The sequence below is a fragment of the Anser anser genome (genome assembly GCF_964211835.1).
Source record: "Anser anser genome assembly, chromosome: 30".
NCBI classification, from domain to species: Eukaryota; Metazoa; Chordata; class Aves; order Anseriformes; family Anatidae; genus Anser; species Anser anser.
This window is the reverse complement of record NC_139751.1, coordinates 3,012,342-3,031,028: the sequence shown is the minus strand read 5'-3', so window position 1 is coordinate 3,031,028 and position 18,687 is coordinate 3,012,342. Positions and strand designations below refer to the sequence as shown.

The following is an 18,687-nucleotide window of genomic DNA, read 5'->3' as shown; positions in this document are numbered from 1 at the left end:
GAGGGGACAAGGGAAGGCCGGGGGGGAGTCAAGGGGAGCTGCAGGACCTGCAGGGTTTTGGAGCCAGGTCTCTGGGTGAAGCTGTGGGTGAAATAATTCTGAGGCCGCTCTGGCCTCCAGCACTGTGAGCTGCAGCGCACAAAAGTTGCAGATGCATTAGGAGAGTTTTCTTTAAAACAAAGGAAAACAAAAGTTTAATAGGTCAAATACCAAGTTGTACATGCTTAAGTAACTTGAATATAGTGCTGTCCTGGTTATGTCATGTATCAGATGTCTTGCTATTGTGTGCTTATCTTCAGTTTCTTCAGTGAGAATGAGAGGGCGTGAGCAAAGGAAGCCTTGAGAGGGGTCGGGCCCGGAGCCGTGCTCAGCCGGCGGCTGCCTCCGCATCCCCTATTGAAGGGGCTGCCCTCGTGTCGGGGGGCTGACTTCTGCCCTGGCTGCTCAGCAAATATTTCTGTGACAGAGAAGGATTTGTCTTTTCCTGCCCGGGCCGGTCCCCTTCTGGAGGCGAGCAGGGACATCTCTGCGCAGCAGTCCTGGGGCGTGCAGCGGGGGCGCAGAGCGGCCCCCGGCCAGCCCCACGGTGACCGTGGGTCCGTGTCAGCCCGGCACATCCTGCCCTCCGCTGCTGGAGGCGAGCATCCTGTCCTCGGATCCGGTCCAATTTGCTTATGCCTTGCTTTTTTAAAAATGTGTTTCTTAAGCAGCTCAAGGCCTCCAGATTTATGAATTCCCTTCCAGCGGCTGCCGCTCCTTCACCTTCCCCTAGCCAGGGCTTGACCCACAGCATGTGACTGAGCCGAAGCCAGATGAGGAGGAACTTTCTCCGGATGCTCCAGTTTCTTGCAGCCCGTGCTCCGAGGGTGCGTGCACGTGGAAGTGCCGCAGCGCACGCCTTCCATGCGACTTTGATTGAGAGGGACTGCGTGTCAAGGACTGCCAGAGCCTGCCGGTACTTAGAAAGGTGCCCAGCGGCTGAGGAACCCGACACGAGATGCTTTAAAGGAGACCGGAGTTAATGAGCTGGGTGTCCTGCTGCAGTATGCAAACCAGGAACCCTAACTCGATTCTCCCCAGCCCTGTTTGAAGGCAGACTTGTGCAGTGAAACCCAGTTCTAATTGTCCCTAATTTACTGCTGGGTTTGAACAATCGCTCTCAACGAGTTGCTGATGTTGAGTGGTTCCTCCCCTCGTTAAAGCTCAGCTCTGTGTCATGCTCAGCACCTCCGGGTTTTGTTGCCTTCATTTCTGTAAAATCAGGCTTTCAGCTCCCTGCCAGGTGCTGCGAGGGAAGGTTTGTCTTTCAAAGGCATGAATTTTATCTCGTTCCTGCTCGGGAAAGCATCAGAGCAGAAGGGCAATGTTCATCCCATACTTTTGCAGCGGGTTATGGCCAGAGCACTCGGGTAAGTGATAGTAGGGGCTGCAGAAAACCCTGGGCTAAAGGAAGAGGGCAGCGTGTTCCCCACCCTGTGTGGCTGTGGGGAAGGTCGGGGGCTGCTGGCGTCGGGTCCCAGTGGTGGGTTGGTGGGCAGGCTTCGGAGCAGACAGAGGACAAGTGTTTCTTTGGAAAACAGGAAATATCTCTTTCTCTTATTCTTTTGTTAGCAAAACAGATCCGATAGGGCAGCACATCAGAGGCGACGTGTCTGTGACTCCCTGCACCATCTAATTTCACGTCTGGCACTCTGCCCTTGCCTTCAGAGCACAGTAGGTGGCCAGCCAAGAAGTGTTGTTTAAAAGCAAAGTGTCTGCTTAGCACCAGGGAAAATAATCTTACTGACCGCAGTGAGCCCAGGGAGCTGGCCACCCCCCTGGGGCCAGCCACGAGCGGGCAGTCCAACGCCCCGCTTAATTGGGGGGGTTGTTGTCCTTCGTGATGACTATGGAGTGCTGCGTGGTGGAGGAGGAATTGTCTGCACCTTTCTGGCCGGCTAGGTCTTTGGGGATGTATTTCACCACGGCAGAGATGAGCTTGCTGCGGAAGTTTTTGCTTAGGAAGTTGTAGAGGATTGGGTTGATCACGCAGTGGAGCAGGGTGAAGCAGTCTATGATGTCGTAGAAGAAGTAGAGGAAGTGAGCGAACGTGCAGTGGAGGATGATGTGGTTGCCGTCGAGGTTGAGCAGCGTGAGCGTGACGTGGAAGGGCAGCCAGCTGACGAGGAACACGATGATGTAGGCGTAGATGAGCAGACAGTGCTTCCTGCTCTCCGGCTTGGTGCGCTTCAGGAACCTGGCCGTCAGGATGTTGAAAACGGTGATGATGGGGAAGGGGATGAGGAACCCAATGGTGGTGGTGGCCAAGCTGACTGCCAGCGCCCACTCGTCATAGGTCTCGAAGGGGGCCATGAAGATGCAGATGGGCTCTCCGGTGTTGACCAGCTGCATGTGAGCGACCTCCAGGAAGGGGATGGCTGCTGCCAGGACCCAGCTGCAGGCGCAGATGATGCGGCGTGCCCGGTGCTGGTGCTTACGCCAGAAGAGGGAGGAGCTCGTCAGGGACACGTAGCGATCCACACTCAGGCAGGTGAGAAAGAAGATGCTGGCATACATGTTGGCGAAGTAGAAGTAGTGCGTGAAGCGGCAGAGGAAGCTGCCCCAGAGCCAGGTGTAATCCAGCATCACCTCCAGCATCCAGATGGGCAGCGAGAGCAGCACTCCGAGGTCGGCAATGGCCATGTTGATGATGTAGAGGTTCACCAAGCTCTTGTTGCCCCGTGTCTGCCAGTTGACCCAGATGACGAGGAGGTTCTCCACCAAGCCCACCACGAAGATGACCAGGTAAAGGATGAAGAGGACGACCCGCTTGACGTTCTCATCCAGGCTGAACTCGCAGAACGTGTAGGTGTAGTTGAAGAGGTGGAGCAGCTCAGACCAGTTGTGGTAGTCCCCATACTCATTTGGGAGAGTGGGCGCCTCGCTGGGGGCAGCGGTCGTCTCAGCCATTCTGGTAGCTGCAAAGAAAGGGAGAGCAATGAACTGCGGAGCCCTTCGGCGGGGCAGAGAGCTGCAGCCACGCTGGGAGTCCTCCCCCTGCCAGGCGCTAGAGCCGGGAAGCATCCGCACATTCAGCTTCTTGGTAACTTCAATTTCTGCTCTTGGCCGTCCCAAATGACGACTGAATTGCAGCACCGGGGTATGGGGCACAGGGGTCTCACAAAGACCCAGCTGTGGGTGTCACACTACGAGACTTGCTTGAATTAAGCTGTGAGACTTGCTCACCAGGTCTTGCTTTATATCCCTCTGCCTCCTTGCACTGAGGGATGCTAGAGATCCCCCCCCCCAAAAAAAAAAAGTTATTTATAAGGGGCAGGAGCTTTCATTTAGACATAAGAAAAGATCAAAAGAGAAACTCAGATAGAAAATCTAAGTGGCTGCCCTGAGTGGGGCAGCTGGAAAATAGAGAAAAAACAGCTGGTCTCTCCTGGTGAAGTTCAGTCGCAGGGGGAGGTTCTGGAAGTGCGTATGTATTTTTTTTTAATCCTATGGGATTTTATTTCGATGGGTAAATTCCTACATCATCCCTCCAAAGATGCTGCATCAGCATTGAACGTTAACCTCACCTCGCAGACAAATGCCAGCCGCAAGCAGCAGCCTCCCAGTCCCCCAGCTGTGTTCCCGCTTCCATCCCTGTTGGACCACAGCCAGCCGTGGCCGTACCCTGGGGACACGCGGCGCTGGGGGCTGGCAGGTGGCAGAGTACAAGGACCCAGTCAGGGCACCTGCAAGCCCCGAGGCTCAGCAACGTCAGCGTGGGCATGGGGCTGCAAGCCTGGGAGCCTCCCTTGCTGCTCCCTGCAGCTGCCTCCACGCCTCCTGCGCTCAGGTCCCCCCGGCGCAGAGCTGGTGGGATCCCCGCTGCTGCCGCCCTGCCCCTACACGCAGAGGTGCACCCCGGCGCCGCGGTCAGGACCACAAAGCACGCAGGAGACCGCAGCAGCAGCCTTGCCCCCGCTGCGGCGTGCAGGTGCCGTGCGGCCCAGATGGGAATGCCCCCTCGCTCCTCCCTGCCGCGCACTGCACCGGATCCCCTCGGGGCTCTGAGTAGGTACCAAAACTACGAACTTAAGGGAAATGTAACAGCATCCTTTTATTGCCACAAGCGTGAAAGCCTGTGGATCCCAGCACGGCTGCAGCCGCACGGCAAAGGTGCCGCGGACCCCGTTGCAGAACTCCCGAGGGGACCCGTCCCCAGGAATACCAAGTGCATCGCTGCACCGGGGCACCCTACGGCACCGCGCGGGGCTCCGCGCACCGCAACCAGCGCCCCCAGAGCACCAGCCCTGCCCAGGCGCTGTCACCCTCCTGAAAGCTTTGGCGAGAAGCCCGCAGGGCCAGAGCCTAGCTGTGCCCGGGGCTTTCGACTCCCGTGGCAGCGGTGGGAGAGGGGCGCGAGGCGTGCTGGCTCACCGGCAGGCGTGCGGAGCAGCTGCGCGGGGCGATCCTCGCGGCACGGCGGCTGGCGCTCGTCTGGGCGTGCGGGGATGCGGCCGCCGCAGGGCGTGGGGTGGGCTCTGGGATCCTCCCCAGCAGGAAATGACCATGGCAGCCCGATATCCTGAGACAGCCCAGCGCGAGGGGACGCCAGACGCGGCTTCCAGCCCCCCGGTTTGGCGTGCACCTGAGGTCACGGCGCGCTGGGGAAGGGGAGGCCTCGGGAAGGTGCCAGCATCAGCACCAGAGGGGCTCCGTGGGTGATTTGGAGACACCCCACCTGCTGCCTGCTCCACGCAGGACCTGGCGGCCACCAAGCCATGGGCCTAATCCTGCCCAGGGCTCGCTGGTGCCGTGGGCAGGGGGAAAATGAATCTGCTGGGAGCCCCGAGGGATAAAGGGGGTTAGGGGGAATGTGCCGTGCCTGTCCCCGAGGCATTGCTCGGGGGCCCTCAGGCTTTCCGTTGGGGAAAGAGCCCAAAATCGGCACACTGGGGACACAGCACATTGCTGGGGGGGGGGGAAAAGCAACCACATCCCCCAGGGCACTGCCTCTGAGCCAGGATTTTAAGGCACGGGGGCAGCTGGAGCTGCGATGCCTCCTCAGCCGTCGGAATTCGCTGCAGATGGCTATCTCCACAGCAACACCTCTGGCCAGGCAGCAATTAATCAAGCCAACGTGATTGCCTGGCAGTTTTGCAGGGGAAGGGAGGGGGCTTTAGCCTTGCCCCCACGCTGGGGAGGGGGCTGATAGGCAGAACGTTTTGCATCGAGCTGCAAGTCCTGCAAAACAATTGCAGGAAATCTCCTTTTCAAGTGCAGACAAGACATTGTGATCAACAATCGGCTCGGAAGGAAGGCACGGCTGGAACAGGGAAGCATACGGCACTGATAAGTCGGCCCTTGCACAACAACAGGCCAGTCGCCAGCGAGCCCAGCGAGCAGGTACCCCGGCCCCGCAGGGTCCCAGCCTCTGTTTGCAAAGGGGAACTCGGGGTTTTGGTCCCACTCCCGGCACCGCAGGGTGCGCTTTGCCCCGCAGCTGGCACAGGGGTGCCACGCTGTGCCGTGGGCCGGGAGGCTCGGCCTTCGCTGTGGCTGCACCTTCCCAGCAGGGCAGGGATGCGGTTTTTGTTTCCGTGTAACAGATCGTGAAACTGAGGTGGGAGGAGATGAGCTGAGGGGAGTTATTGCCCGCTGCAAGCCCATGGGAAAGGCAGGAATCGGATCCAGGCCACGCGCCGCGGCCACGGCCAGCAGGGGCCGATGCTAAGAGGGGGTGAGGAAGGGAAAGAAGCTGGTCCCAGCCCCAACAGCCCCTGGACTCTGTCCTGCCCAGCTGCAGCCGCGGTGCTCTGCCCTGCAGGGCCAGGCACCGGCGTGAGGGCCTCGGGGTCATTTATTTGTTTTCGTCTTCCTCACCTTCTAAGACTGGGGCATGCAATCCAGCTTTGATGGCACAAACACTATCCACTGTGGGCTGGCAAGCTCCTTGTCTTGGCGTTTTATTTCCCAAGGGCTTGGGGAAGGACCAGACCTGTCTGTGGAGAGCAAAAGCGTTGGTAGATGCAGCAGGAAGGACCGAGCGACGAAGGTGACCCTGCAGCGGTTGGATCAAGAGCAACCCGCGGGACCTGAGGCTTTCCTGGGGGCGTTTTGGGGCTGCCCGATCCCAGCCAGGACTTCCAGCTGCAGGAGCTGGTGGCATTTCCAAGCCAGCCGTGCCGCTGGGAGCGGGGCAGGAGCTGGGGCAGGCAGCTCGGCTCCTTCTCCCAATCTCTGCTGGGATGCTCCAAGGCCACCGGCACCCAAACCTGACCGTCTCCAGCGAGCCCAAGGGGCCCCCACCCTCTCCAGGGGCCCGCTTCTTCCATTTGTTTGGAGATAAGTGGGATAAGAGGCTGCTTCCTCTCCGGAAAGGCACCGCTCCAGGGCTCGGGGCAGGGCGGGAGGGGCAGCTGGGGGAGCTCAGCTCGGGGGGGGGGGGGGGGTGTCCCTGGGACACCGGAGGGACTTGAAGCCCCGCTGGAGCTTTTACCCCACGGAGCTGAATCTGGGCCCAAAATTCCCGTGGGATTTGTACTTCATGGTTGCCGGCAGCAGGCAGGGCTGCTCTGGGACCAGCCGTTCTCCCAGTGCTGCCCAGCATCGCCGCTGCGCTCTACACCCCCCCCCCGGGGACGCGCAGGGACGTGGTGCCGTGCAGGCTGCTGGGGATGCCGTACCCACCTGCCATGCCCAGCAAAAAAAAAAAAACAACTGAACGTTTTGCTGGCTGCTGCCATGGGGCTGTGGCACAGCGTGCACGGGGGCCCCGAGTGCTCCCTGCCTGGGCTTCTCGCCCCGGCGCTGTCCCGCTCTTGCATACGAGGGAGAAGCGCTGTGGGACTTGGGTGGGTGGGAGCCAGGCTGCTGTTAACGCTGCTCTTACCCCGCAGGCAAGTGTACAACCTAAGGGGCTTGTCTCCCAGCTGATCATCGCTAATCAGCCCTTAATTAGGGTTATGAAGGATGTGAGTTGCCGCCCACGCAGCTGATGTGCCGAAACCCAGCAACATCCACCTGGTGCCAGGGGAGCCTGCAGACAGCGGGGCCGCGCCGCTGGGGGCTTTGCACGGGGCCGGTCCCTGACTGCTCAGATGAAGCTGGGAGCTGGCGGCTGGGGATTTCTCCCCCTGTGCTAAGGGCAAAAAGCTGCCCGGGTGCTCCCAACCAGCTTTCAGCAGCTGAGGGAGGTAGTGAGCTACGGATAAAGGCACCCAGAGCACTACAGAAGCATGTGGCAGCTCCGGAGCCTGTGGATCTGGCGTGCGGGTAAGTGTTTGGCCCTAAATACCCCCCAAAAACCAAATAAAAGCCTGGAGGGAGGCTGCACTGGGGTTGTCCTCCCTGCAGGCCGCGGCTGGTGGCCAAGGGACCCGTGTCCGCACCCCGCACGCCAAGCTGTGCGAGGTGTCATTGAGGTCCGGGGAGGTGGGAAGCGCCGAGGAAGGCTGCTGCTGCCCGAGGGGATGCTGCGGGACCCCCGCAGGGCTGTCGGGGCACAGCCGTCTCCACGGCCACGGCTCCGATGCTTGCAGCTGCTCCGGGCAAGGGCTTGGGTGCGCCTTGAGCGGAGCGGGTGGCCCAGGACCGCGTCCCAGCAGCTTCCAGGTCCCTCTGAGGAAGGAGCTCGCCACGGGAAGCCCCCTTCACGCCAGCTTTATTGAGCAGCGTAACGGGGACAGAGACACACACCTCAGGGGCGTGCAGGTATCCCCCCGGCCGGGCTGGGCAGGAAAAAAGTGATAATGGTGTCAGAGAGCCAGGCCGGGCAGTAGCTGAGCGGCAGGAAGGCGAGCCGGGCGTCCCAGCCGGCCGTGTAGCGGCTGCGGGGGCAGCGGGCGAGCAGCGCGTGCTCCATGCAGCCGGTGACGATGGACAGGCGGGAGCTGCTCAGGCGGTGCACCAGGGCCGTGCGCCGGGCATCTGGTGGGGGACAAACGGGGGTCAGCAGCACAGCCCCGGGGGTGTGAGGGCTGGGGAGGGGGGGGGTACTCACAGCTCTCCAAGTAGCGGGGGCCGTAGGCTGCCTGGGTCTCCGCTGGGAGCCTCTCCCAGAGGCGCTCCAAGGCCTTCACCAGCACCCTGGGGTCAGTCATCCCCGTCTGGAAGCCGCCGGGTTCAATGATGGAGATCTGCACCCCGAAGGGGCGCATCTCACGCCTGGCCGGGGAGGGGGCCATCAGCACCCCAGGGACCAGGCATCACGAGGCAATGGGGACCCCCCCCCGACACCCCTCTGTCCCCCGGGTGGCAGCCGGGGAGCCCTCGCCTCTCCCTGAGGCTCCTCAAAACCCTTCTCTACTTGCACAACCGCTGGCTCCGGCCTTGCACAAGTTTCCCAACCCACGGGGACGTCTTTCACAAGCCCTCCCCGTGGCTCAATGCTCAGCTCAGCTGTGGGGATGGGAGGCAGCTGGGCACAGCTCAAAGCCCTGCGTGGGGAAAGGAGGGTACAACCGCCCAGCAGACGGGAGCCCCGAGAGGGATGAGGCTGGCCTCCCCCATACCTGAGGCTGTCGGAGAAGGCCTCCACGCCGTACTTGGAGGGGCAGTACCCCCCGCCGAAGGAGGAGATGCGCCCCATCACGCTGGCCACGTTGACCACCCGGCCCCGGGCTCTGCGCACCAGGGGCAGGAGGCTCAGCGTCACCTCGATGAGGCCGACCAGGTTGACGTCCAGCACCTTGACGAAGTCGTCCTTGCTCAGCCACTCGTTGGGAGCAGAGGGGACGGCGATCCCGGCGTTGTTCACCAGCCCCCACAGCCCTGGAAAGGGGATGAGTTGAGACAGGGTCTCTGCCCCCTTGCCATGCCCCCAGCCCCAGCCGTGCCCCCCCCGTCCTACCTCGGTCACCCACACGCTCCTGGACCCAGGCGGTGGCGGCAGCAATGCTGTGGCTGGAGGTGACGTCCAGGAGGACGGTCTGCAGGCGCTGCGAGGTGGCCGCCCGCAGCCTGGTGGCCCCCGGCTCCGTCAGGCAGCCCGCCAGCACCCGCAGCCCCCGCGCGTCCAGCTGCCGTGCCAGCAGGTTGCCGAAGCCCGAGTCGCAGCCCGTGATCAGCACGAACTTCTCCGAGAGGCCGGGCACCGTCTGCCGCTCCCGGTGCCAGCGCCGCAGCCACAGCAGCCCCGCCAGCACCGCCGCCAGCCACAGCCACATCCTCGCTGGAGCTCGGCTCTGGGGGAAGGAAGAGGCAGAGTGTCCCGTGTGCTGCCCTGGGATGAAGGCTGGGTCCTGGGGAGCGCGCAGGGACTGGTGGCGTCTGGGTCGGAGCAGCTGCCGCTGCGCCCCGGGAGCTGTTAGTCTCAGCCGTCGGACAGCTCTCCTGAGCACATAGCGCTGGGGGTTTTCCCTGGTGTTGGGAGGTCTTCGGATCTCAGGTGCGAGGCCCTGCACTTCCCTGCTGGCTGCTGCCCATGGGAGCCCGTTGCAGCCGGTGCTCCTCGGGTGGGCGCGCTCGTGGCAGGTGCTGGTTCAAAGCTCTCCGTCCTACCTGGCCCCTGCGTCTCCCTCAGCCCCCAACCGCCCATCCTGCTCAGCACTCGGTGGCTGTTTCCTTCTGGCCCTCTTACACATGAGCTTTTGTCCTCAGAGTGACTAAGAAGCACCAAGGACGCGTTTTTGGTGGAGCCTTGCTGTGCTCCCCCCGAGCGTGACACCGCTCCGCCTCTTTCCCTGCAGCAGCGCGATGGGCTGGGGACCTTCAGAGCGGCGCCCACCTCCTCCTCAGAGCAAGCTCCTGCCTCAGCAGTGTTTGGATGTCCTTGAGCCAGCTGTGTCCGAGCCTTTCTATACCTCCCTCCAGATGTGCCTGACCCAGCCAGAGGAGCTGCACCCTTGTGAACGCTGCGGCCCCAACCCTGGGGTTACCTGGGCAGGTCCTGTGCTGCTCTGGTCCCGCTCAGTGAAGGTCTGTCACAGCCCATCCCGGTGTGGGGGCCATATAAATAGAGGCTGGCATGCAACAGCCCCAGCCCAGGTATTGAGCAGCAGCTGGGGGAAGAGCCAGAAACCCGAATTGCTCTGGGTCATCCTGCAGGAGAGGCCGGATTGCACCAGCTCCCGGTATAAAACTCCATTTCTTAATTGCGATTCACCGCCTCATCTTGCACAGATCCACGTGCTGGGAGCTCTGCTCTGGCCTCTGGTAGCTGCCTGTGCTGGCAGAGCTGGCTCGGACCCTTCTGGACGCGGCGCTGGGCTGGGTTTGCCTGGCTCAGGAGCCCTGGGGCGGCTGCTTTGTCCCCTTTACCCAGGGCAGGCAGCAGAGGGGCTGGGGGCTCCCCTGGCCACCTGAAGCAGCGCTCACTCCCCTTCCCAGCCGCTCTGCCCGTGGGGCACGGAGCCGGCTGCTGCAGCTCAGAGCACCTGGGTGTCCCCAGCACCAGGGCACAGCGAAGCGGGCAGGGGCTGGTGCAGGCGGAGAGGCTCGGCACAGCCGTGCCGACGCTTCTGTCCCGTCTCTCCCGGTGCAGGCAGGGGCATGGCCTCGGTGCGCTGTCTGAGGGAGGGGGCACAGCTAAAAAGAAAAGCCCTGCCGTGCAGGGAAGAGGACGTTGTCTTTATTCAGCAGCAAACCTGTTTGCTAGCAGGTGACGGCGAGTCGCAGGATGTACGCCGATCTAGGGGTTTAGGAACTTCTCCGCGCGGCTTCAGCTGCAGGGCGATGCCAGATCTCAGCCCCTGGCTGCTGCTGCCCGCAGCGGCCTCAGGCTTTCTGGGCAGGTTTGGGGTAGAGCCAGGTCAGGATCACGTCGGCGAGGGTGGAGGGCAGGTAGCTGAGGGGGATGAAGAGCAGCTTGGCGTCCCAGCCGGCCGAGTAGCGGGCGCGCGGGTAGCGGCTGGTCAGCGCGTGCTCCATGCAGTCCGTGACCAGCGAGAGGTTGGAGTTGCACCTCTTCTGCATCTTCCTGGCTCCTGCCACAACTGCGGAGGCAGAAGGGGCCCGGTGGGTGCTGAGCCTCCTGCCAAAGGCAACTGAACTCTCTGGCTCCCAGGGCGGCTGGACACCCTGTGGCCCCGGGGTGGGCTTTGGCTTCGGGGAGGGAGGACCGTTGCTTTAGCTGCTAGGTGGTGTACTTACAGTCCTTCAAGTAATTCTCCCCGTAGCCTGCTTTCGTTTCATCCGAGACCTTCTCCCAGGTGCTAAGAAAGCACTTCTCCAGGTTCTCGGCGCCGGTGATCGCTGTCTTGAAGTAGCCTGGCTCGATGATGCTGACCTTCACCCCGAAGTGGCGCATCTCAAGCCTGGAAGGATCCGAGCCCCGTGGGACCAGATCCCGGCAGCCAGCACGGGGTCGTGCAGGATGCACGGCAGCCTTGTGACAGGGGACTGGGGGGGGGGATCCTGAACACGCCAACACACCCCGTGCCAGCCCCAGCACGCGTCCGAGGTGGTTCATGAACAAATGTTTGCTGAGTCTGGATGGGATGGGGTCAGAACAGACCTCGGGGACGTTCCCCCGGGATCTGGAGCGAGGGCAAGGTCCAAGCAGGTTTCCTGCCCGGGCAGGTGGTGTCAGCCTGGGGCCAGCAGCCTCCCCTGCAGCCAGGCAGATCCAGCACGCGGGGGAATGAAATCAGAGCCCTGCCACATCCTTCACCGTCCCCTCCCTTGGGCTGCCTCTGCGTGAGCTGGACCGAAGCCAGAGCGGAGGCTGCCAGCGGTGGCCGTGGGTACGGCACGAGGCGGCGCTCGCGTGGGTGGGCGCTGCGTCCCCAAATGCCCTCTTCGTGCGTCTGGTGGCGGCAGCTAAAACAAGCCCACGTGTGCTCGCTGGGGGTGGCAGAGGAAGGGGTCTGCGCAGGCGAAGGCTCTGCCAGAGAAGTGAAGCGGCCTGAAGGACCAGCAGCGGGCTCCGCACGTGGACTTACCGGAGGCTGTCGGAGAAGGCCTCCACGCCGTACTTGGAGGGGCAGTACCCCCCGCCGAAGAAGGCGATGCGCCCCATCACGCTCGCCACGTTGACCACCCGGCCCCGGGCTCTGCGCACCAGGGGCAGGAGGCTCAGCGTCACCTCGATGAGGCCGACCAGGTTGACGTCCAGCACCTTGACGAAGTCGTCCTTGCTCAGCCACTCGTTGGGAGCAGAGGGGACGGCGATCCCGGCGTTGTTCACCAGCCCCCAGAGTCCTGGGGAGGGGATGGGGTGACACAGGGCCACTGTCCCCTGCCGTGCCCCCAGCCCCAGCCATGTCCCCCCGTCCTACCTCGGTCACCCACGCACTCCCGGACCCAGGCGGTGGCGGCAGCAATGCTGTGGCTGGAGGTGACGTCCAGGAGGACGGTCTGCAGGCGCTGCGAGGTGGCCGCCCGCAGCCCGGCGGCCCCCGGCTCCGTCAGGCAGCCCGCCAGCACCCGCAGCCCCCGCGCGTCCAGCTGCCGTGCCAGCAGGTTGCCGAAGCCCGAGTCGCAGCCCGTGATCAGCACGAACTTCTCCGAGAGGCCGGGCACCGTCTGCCGCTCCCGGTGCCAGCGCCGCAGCCACAGCAGCCCCGCCAGCACCGCCGCCAGCCACAGCCACGGCCACGGCCCCATCCCGGGCAGGAGGTCGGGGCTCAGCGAGCGGAGCGGGGACACTCGGGGGGCGAGCGGGAGCAGGCGCTGCTGCAGCCGCAAGCGCTGGATCAGGCCCGCACCGACCTTGGACCTGCCCAACCCCGCAGGGCTGGGTAAATCAGTGCTGGTGGTGGGGCCGGATCTGGGGCCAGCGGCGCTGTGCCAGCGGCTGAGGCTGCAGCCGAGCCTGGGGAGGCACGGGCAGGGGGCTCAGCCCCGCAGTGCGTCCCCGGCCCCTTCCAGGCCAGGTCCTGGGCAGGAGCGTGATGGTTGCCTGCCCCATCCCGGTGTCGCCAGCTCTGTCGACAGCTGGGGCGCGCTGGAGGCGTCTGGCTGCCGGCACTGCCCTGGGCTGTGTCTTACGGCAGCGTTACGGAAGGAGCCTGAAGGAGCAGGCGCTGCGTTTCCTAACGCCGCTCGCTTCTGCTTTTATCACGGGCATCTGGTGGCTCTGGGAACCAGAGCTGGAGAGCAGCAAGAAGCTGCGCTGAGCTTGTAGGCACACGCCTGCACAGGCAGTGCCCACAAAACACTCCTGCGCTCCCGGCGGCGGCGCTGAGCCTCTCCCCTGCCCCCTTGCAAACCAGCCGAGGGGCAGCCCGTTGTCGGCATGGGGCTGCAGCCTTTGTGCTTGGTCCTTGGGGTTTTGGCTGGGTCTGCGCCCACACGGGCACCCCACGGCCCCACCCTCCCAGCTGCCTGATGCAGCCCCCCCGGCTGCTCCCCCTGCACGCACAGGGCACCAGAGGGGAGCACGGGGCAGCCCCTGCGGAGCCTGGGGCCAGCGAGGGCTGAGCTGCGTTGCCCCAAGAGCGGGGCAAGCACCGCACCGGGGTCTTCTGTGGCCAGGAAGGAGCTTTGGTCCCTCACAGCCCTCCCAGTCCCTGTGGTCGTTCTCCTCTGCCCGGCAGCGTTTGATGCCTCACCCATCCCCGGGGATGCCCCTGCCCTCCCCTTCCCTCCTGGCGAAGCAGGACCCCCCCGTTCCTTGCTGCTTGTGCAGCACGAAACCCCCGAAAGCAAAGAGCAGTGGGCGGACGCGAGGCAGCGGCGGTGGCCACGCAACACACGCAGGCACTCAGGGCAGCGTTGCTTTCTGTGAAATGGCCGCGAACGCCAACAACCGACTGGAGCGAGCGGGGCCCGGGCCGCAAGCCTGATGCTGGGGGGTATGGGCAGCACCGTGCCGGGCACCGGCTGCGCCCCGAGCGCGCTCCTAGGTGGTGCTGGTGGCGAGCAGGCGGTCGGCCCAGGCGCTGGGCAGGTAGGACAGGGGGATGTAGAAGAGTCTGGCGTCCAGACCGCATCCGTAGCGAGTGCGCGGGTACTCGGCTGTCAGCGCGTGCTCCATGGCGTCGGTGACGAGGGAGAGCTTGGGGTTGGCTGTGACGATTAAACGCTGAAAATTGCTGTTGTCTGCAGAGGGGAGGTGAGAAGTGAGAGCTGGCCGGGCGCCCCGCGGCACGCTGAGGTTTAACCCAGCGAGGGCAGCACGTTTTGTTTTCCTTTCCCTGCCACAGGATCCCAGCCACAGCCCCCCGGCACCCCTGGCACCCGCACTCACAGGCCTGGAAGTACTGCTGCCCGTACTCCTGCTTGACCTCGTCGGGCGCGCGGTCCCACGCCCGCACGATGCTCTGCCTCGCCTCGTCGGAGTCCAGGATGCTGGTCTGGAAGCAGCCGGGCTCGATGATGGACACCTTCACCCCGAAATCCCGGAGCTCGCGCCTGGAAGGCAGCGGTGAGCGTGGTGCAGCGGGGATCGGGGCTGGGAGAGGGACGGGGGGACGGGACAGGGGGTACCTGAGGCTGTCGGAGAAGGCCTCCACGCCGTACTTGGAGGGGCAGTACCCCCCTCCCACCAGGGCGATGCGCCCCACCATGCTCGCCACGTTGACCACCCGGCCCCGGGCTCTGCGCACCAGGGGCAGGAGGCTCAGCGTCACCTCGATGAGGCCGACCAGGTTGACGTCCAGCACCTTGACGAAGTCGTCCTTGCTCAGCCACTCGTTGGGGCCGACCGGGTTGAAGATCCCAGCATTGTTCACCAGCCCCCAGAGCCCTGGGGAGGGGATGGGGTGACACAGGGCCACTGTCCCCTGCCGTGCCCCCAGCCCCAGCCGTGCCCCCCCGTCCTACCTCGGTCACCCACGCACTCCCGGACCCAGGCGGTGGCGGCAGCAATGCTGTGGCTGGAGGTGACGTCCAGGAGGACGGTCTGCAGGCGCTGCGAGGTGGCCGCCCGCAGCCCGGCGGCCCCCGGCTCCGTCAGGCAGCCCGCCAGCACCCGCAGCCCCCGCGCGTCCAGCTGCCGTGCCAGCAGGTTGCCGAAGCCCGAGTCGCAGCCCGTGATCAGCACGAACTTCTCCGAGAGGCCGGGCACCGTCTGCCGCTCCCGGTGCCAGCGCCGCAGCCACAGCAGCCCCGCCAGCACCGCCGCCAGCCACAGCCACGGCCACGGCCCCATCCCGGGCAGGAGGTCGGGGCTCAGCGAGCGGAGCGGGGACACTCGGGGGGCGAGCGGGGAAGGCACCGGTGCAGCCGCAAGCACCGGCTCAGGCCCGCACCGACCTTGGACCCCCGGGACCGGGCAATGACCGCGGGCGGGGCCAGGGGCTGAGCTCCCTGGGGTGCCCCGAGCCCCCCCTGCCCCTCCCCGGCCACCGGGGCTCGCTGCAGCCCCGTGCGCTGCCCGTGCCCCTCTGGTAGGTGCTGAGCCGTGCCGTGCCGTGCGGGACTGGGGTGGGCTTTGCAGTGCCCGGCCGTGCCGTACCGTGCCGTTCTGGGCCACGTCGGGCACTGCAGTGCCCACTCCCGAACCGAGCTGTGCCGTGCCGTGCCGTGCAGGATTGGGGTGGGCTTTGCAGTGCCCGGCCATGCCGAGCCGAGCCGTTCCGGGCTATGTCAGGTGCTCAAGCGCCCGTTCCCGAGCCGAGCCGAGCCGAGCCGTATCTGGGTGCGGTGCCCAGGCTGTGCCGGGTGCCGGGCCGTGCCGTGCCGGGCCGTGCCGTGCCGTTCCGAGCCGTGCCGTGCCGGGCCGGGCCGGGCCAGGCCGTGCCGGGCGGTGCCGCCCCCCAGCTCCCGGCGGCCCCCGGGCTCAGGCGGCGCCGCCGCTTCCCGCCGCCTGCCGCCATGGCGCGGTTCGAGCCGGCGGCGCTGCCCGAGCTGCTCCCGGTCTTCTACCGGCGGCTCTTCCCGCACGGCGCCTACGGCCGCTGGCTCGGTTACGGCGGCGGTGAGCGGCGGGGGGGGGCCGGGCGGGGCGGGGGCGGCGGGGCTGGGCCCGGGGGGGGCGGCGGGAACGGGGCGGGGGGGGCGGGGGGGGGGCCCCGTGCCGGTCCGTGCCGGGCCCCCCCCCAGCCCTATCCGTGCCCCCCCCCCCCCCCAGCGGCGAAGAACTACTTCCAGCTGCGGGAGTTCTCCTTCACGCTGCGGGACGACATCTACGTGCGCTTCCAGTCCTTCGGCAGCCCCCAGGAGCTGGAGCGGGAGCTGCAGAAGATAAACCCCTACAAGATCGACATCGGGGCCGTCTACTCCCACCGGGTGAGTCGCAGAACCCTAAAAACCCCAAACCAGAATCGTTAGGGTTGGAAAAGCCCCCCCAGGATCATCCGGTCCAACCGTCCCCTGCCACCACCGTCACCCGCTAAACCACGTCCCCAAGCACCACGTCCCCAAGCACCACGTCCCCAAGCACCACGTCCCCAAGCACCACGTCCCCAAGCACCACGTCCCCAAGCACCACGTCCCCAAGCACCACGTCCAAGCTCTCCTTAAACACCCCCAAATCCCGCTCCCACCGGCCGGGGGCTGCGGGAGGACGCCGGCCCCCCCGTGCCCCCCGCCGGGGCTGAGCAAGTCGTGCCCCGCAGCCCAGCCAGCACAACACGGTGCACCTGGGGGCCTTCCAGCCCATGGAGAAGGAGCTGGTCTTCGACATCGACATGACGGACTACGACGACGTCCGGACGTGCTGCAGGTTACCGGGGGCGTTCGCAGCATGGCCCTGGCCCCAACAAGGTGGAATAGTTGGGGAGGGGCACGGCACGGCCGCAGCGCCCGCCTGACCCGCTGCGCTCTGCCCCCAGCTCGGCCGAGATCTGCTCCAAGTGCTGGACCCTGATGACCATCGCTGTTCGCGTCATTGACCGCGCGCTCGTGGGTGAGGGATCCCGGGACCCGCGCAGCCCCTGTCGTGCACCGGGGACGCATCCAGACGCTGCTGCCCCTCGCAGCGCTGCCCTGAAGAGGGGCCTGGGGGAGCTGCTGCGGGGCTGGGGCTTGAGCAGAGGACGTGCTGACGCCCAGAGGGTTCTCCCGGCGGGTCTGCAGCGCTGCCCGTGCCAGCAGGCTCCCGCAGCCCGGCTGTTCCCCCCGCAGAGGACCTGGGCATGAAGCACCGCCTGTGGGTGTACTCGGGCCGGAGGGGCGTCCACTGCTGGGTGTGCGACGACGCGGTGCGGAAATGGTCCCCGGCGCTGCGTGCGGCCGCCGTGGAGTACCTGACGCTGGTGAAGGTGGGTGCGTGGGGACCGGGCAGCCCTGCCCGCCTTGCCGGGGCTGAGCACCGCTGTCCCCCCAGGGTGGAGCAGAGACCGTGAAGAAAGTGAACCTCTCGGAGCCCATCCACCCGTTCATCAGGTCGGTGGGGACGCGCCTGCCTGGCCCCCGCGGCCGCCGGCCACGGGGCGCTGAGCCTCTCCCCACTCCTCCTCTGCAGGTGGTCGGTGAACGTGGTGGAGAAGTACTTCGAGGAGTACGCGCTGGTGGGCCAGGACATCCTGGGCAGCCCGGAGCGCTGGGACAAGGTGCTGGCCCTCGTCCCGGAGGATATCCTTCCTGCAGCGGCTCGGGTCCAGGGGAGGGTCCGCGCAGGGGAGCGGGGCTGGCGGTGACCGTGATCAGCCTTAACCGCCGGGCACAGCACCGCGAGCCGCTGCAGAGCGACTTCCCCAAGAAGCGGGACTCGGTGCAGCGCTGGGAGCTGCTGAAGGGCAAGATGGAGCGGACGCGGGTGAGCTCCCGTGGGGCTGCCGAGGGGTGAGGGGTGGGTGCTGCAGCCCCCGAGGCTGCCCCCTGATCCCCCGTCCCCGCAGCGGACACCGAACACCGGGAAGAGCGCACCGTGCTACGCGGACTGGGAGATCATGCTGCAGTACTGCTTCCCGCGCCTCGATATCAACGTCAGCAAAGGCGTCGGGCACCTGCTGAAGAGCCCCTTCAGCGTCCACCCCAAAACAGGTCAGTCTGGCCGCCTGCGGGGCCGGGACGTGGGGCTGGCCACCTCCGGCAGCGACTCCCCTTTCTCGCAGGCCGCATCTCGGTGCCGCTGGATCTGCAGAGGCTGGACCAGTTCGACCCATTTGCCGTCCCCACCATCAGGTGGGCCAGCAGAGGGGGTCCCCAGGGGGGTCCTGGCTCTGCCGGCAGCCCCTGCCACGTCCCGCTGTCACCCGCAGCTCCCTGTGCCACGAGCTGGACGCGGCCGGCGATGACGGGGAGCAGGAGGACGGCGGAGAGACGGAGCCGAAGCGGCGCGTGCGGGGTGAGCGGGGCCGCGGCCGGGGCGCGGGGGGTCTCCACCCCACCGGTGGGCTTCTCCCGCTCAGCCCCCTCTGCTCCTGCAGACTACAAGAGGACGAGCCTGGCGCCGTACGTGCGGGTCTTCGAGCAGTTCCTGGAGGAGATGGAGCGCGCCCGGAGGGGGGAGCAGCTCCGGCGAAGCGGTAAGCGGCGGGAGGAGAAGCAGCCAGCCTGGGGACCCGGAGGGGCCCCGTGGCTCTGGGGCGCTGCTCTTTTCCTGTAAAACTCCTCGTTTCTCCCCTTCCCAGACCTGCAAGGAGATTTCTAACGCTGCTGGGGAGCGCGGCGGCAGCCCCCGTCCTTGCTGTGGGGCCACCGAGGGACCTGCCTGCCGCCCGTGGGGGCCCGGTGCCGTGGGGCAGGGCCCTGACGCCCCCCGGCCGATCTCCCCAGCTCCCTTCCGACGGCCGCTGCTTGTGCCTTTTGTATTTTTTGTACCTTTTTTTTACCCTATTTTTGCCTTTTGTATTTTTTGAACCTTTTCTACCCTGTTTTCCATTAAAAATTTCTGGTCACCCGCGTGCCTACCTCCCTGGGCCGTCCTACCACCGCGGGGCT

At 65.4% G+C, this 18,687-nt stretch overlaps 5 protein-coding genes and 1 long non-coding RNA gene across 7 annotated transcripts; 2 read left to right on the top strand and 4 right to left on the bottom strand.

Annotated features, from left to right (window-relative positions):
- Window positions 1–165: 165 nt before the first annotated feature.
- ACKR5 (atypical chemokine receptor 5) lies at window positions 166–4,529 on the bottom strand. Its single transcript, XM_083814489.1, has 2 exons — window positions 4,414–4,529; window positions 166–2,957 (listed from the first exon to the last, which is right to left on the bottom strand). The coding sequence occupies exon 2, from the start codon at window positions 2,947–2,949 to the stop codon at window positions 1,855–1,857; it is 1,095 nt and encodes a 364-aa protein (XP_083670615.1). The 5' UTR covers window positions 2,950–2,957; window positions 4,414–4,529; the 3' UTR covers window positions 166–1,854.
- A 416-nt stretch (window positions 4,530–4,945) lies between these two features.
- On the top strand, window positions 4,946–10,376 carry LOC310888116. Of its 2 annotated transcripts, XR_014575825.1 has the most exons (4): window positions 4,946–5,382; window positions 5,955–6,031; window positions 6,876–7,251; window positions 9,666–10,376. It is a non-coding gene; the product is annotated as an uncharacterized lncRNA (long non-coding RNA). The 2 variants fall into 2 exon arrangements; XR_014575826.1 differs by having other exon boundaries at window positions 4,951–6,031.
- Window positions 7,624–9,672, bottom strand: LOC310888095 (retinol dehydrogenase 16-like). The gene is made up of 4 exons (XM_083814495.1): window positions 8,828–9,672; window positions 8,490–8,748; window positions 7,979–8,142; window positions 7,624–7,905 (listed from the first exon to the last, which is right to left on the bottom strand). The coding sequence occupies exons 1-4, from the start codon at window positions 9,141–9,143 to the stop codon at window positions 7,676–7,678; spliced, it is 969 nt and encodes a 322-aa protein (XP_083670621.1). The 5' UTR covers window positions 9,144–9,672; the 3' UTR covers window positions 7,624–7,675.
- Window positions 10,377–10,524: 148 nt separating the features above from the next.
- LOC310888094 (retinol dehydrogenase 16-like) lies at window positions 10,525–15,501 on the bottom strand. Its single transcript, XM_083814494.1, has 5 exons — window positions 15,122–15,501; window positions 12,195–12,634; window positions 11,859–12,117; window positions 11,068–11,231; window positions 10,525–10,910 (listed from the first exon to the last, which is right to left on the bottom strand). Exons 2-5 carry the CDS (start codon window positions 12,520–12,522, stop codon window positions 10,693–10,695), a joined length of 969 nt encoding a protein of 322 aa, XP_083670620.1. The 5' UTR covers window positions 12,523–12,634; window positions 15,122–15,501; the 3' UTR covers window positions 10,525–10,692.
- Window positions 13,622–15,190, bottom strand: LOC310888086 (17-beta-hydroxysteroid dehydrogenase type 6-like). Its single transcript, XM_083814484.1, has 4 exons — window positions 14,683–15,190; window positions 14,347–14,605; window positions 14,108–14,271; window positions 13,622–13,959 (listed from the first exon to the last, which is right to left on the bottom strand). Exons 1-4 carry the CDS (start codon window positions 15,008–15,010, stop codon window positions 13,760–13,762), a joined length of 951 nt encoding a protein of 316 aa, XP_083670610.1. The 5' UTR covers window positions 15,011–15,190; the 3' UTR covers window positions 13,622–13,759.
- Window positions 15,502–15,615: 114 nt separating the features above from the next.
- Window positions 15,616–18,644, top strand: PRIM1 (DNA primase subunit 1). Its single transcript, XM_083814482.1, has 13 exons — window positions 15,616–15,778; window positions 15,932–16,089; window positions 16,419–16,525; window positions 16,635–16,708; window positions 16,927–17,063; window positions 17,129–17,187; window positions 17,267–17,377; window positions 17,470–17,560; window positions 17,643–17,787; window positions 17,859–17,928; window positions 18,006–18,091; window positions 18,174–18,272; window positions 18,378–18,644. The coding sequence occupies exons 1-13, from the start codon at window positions 15,676–15,678 to the stop codon at window positions 18,395–18,397; spliced, it is 1,260 nt and encodes a 419-aa protein (XP_083670608.1). The 5' UTR covers window positions 15,616–15,675; the 3' UTR covers window positions 18,398–18,644.
- Window positions 18,645–18,687: the final 43 nt, after the last annotated feature.

Excerpts from the sequence above, each read along its gene's own strand:
- ACKR5 (XM_083814489.1), bottom strand. The coding sequence starts at position 2,949 with ATGGCTGAGACGACCGCTGCCCCCAGCGAGGCGCCCACTCTCCCAAAT.
- LOC310888094 (XM_083814494.1), bottom strand. The coding sequence starts at position 12,522 with ATGGGGCCGTGGCCGTGGCTGTGGCTGGCGGCGGTGCTGGCGGGGCTG. Across the intron at positions 12,118-12,194 it reads GGAGTGCGTGGGTGACCGAG|GACTCTGGGGGCTGGTGAAC; the intron begins GTAGGACGGGGG and ends TCCCCTCCCCAG. Across the intron at positions 11,232-11,858 it reads GCCTTCTCCGACAGCCTCCG|GCTTGAGATGCGCCACTTCG; the intron begins GTAAGTCCACGT and ends GGATCCTTCCAG.
- PRIM1 (XM_083814482.1), top strand. The coding sequence starts at position 15,676 with ATGGCGCGGTTCGAGCCGGCGGCGCTGCCCGAGCTGCTCCCGGTCTTC. Across the intron at positions 17,378-17,469 it reads CTGGCCCTCGTCCCGGAGGA|GCACCGCGAGCCGCTGCAGA; the intron begins TATCCTTCCTGC and ends CCGCCGGGCACA. Across the intron at positions 17,929-18,005 it reads TTTGCCGTCCCCACCATCAG|CTCCCTGTGCCACGAGCTGG; the intron begins GTGGGCCAGCAG and ends TGTCACCCGCAG.
- LOC310888086 (XM_083814484.1), bottom strand. The coding sequence starts at position 15,010 with ATGGGGCCGTGGCCGTGGCTGTGGCTGGCGGCGGTGCTGGCGGGGCTG. Across the intron at positions 14,606-14,682 it reads GGAGTGCGTGGGTGACCGAG|GGCTCTGGGGGCTGGTGAAC; the intron begins GTAGGACGGGGG and ends TCCCCTCCCCAG. Across the intron at positions 13,960-14,107 it reads GCAGCAGTACTTCCAGGCCT|ACAACAGCAATTTTCAGCGT; the intron begins GTGAGTGCGGGT and ends TCCCCTCTGCAG.
- LOC310888095 (XM_083814495.1), bottom strand. The coding sequence starts at position 9,143 with ATGTGGCTGTGGCTGGCGGCGGTGCTGGCGGGGCTGCTGTGGCTGCGG. Across the intron at positions 8,749-8,827 it reads GGAGCGTGTGGGTGACCGAG|GGCTGTGGGGGCTGGTGAAC; the intron begins GTAGGACGGGGG and ends TCCCCTTTCCAG. Across the intron at positions 8,143-8,489 it reads GCCTTCTCCGACAGCCTCAG|GCGTGAGATGCGCCCCTTCG; the intron begins GTATGGGGGAGG and ends CTCCCCGGCCAG.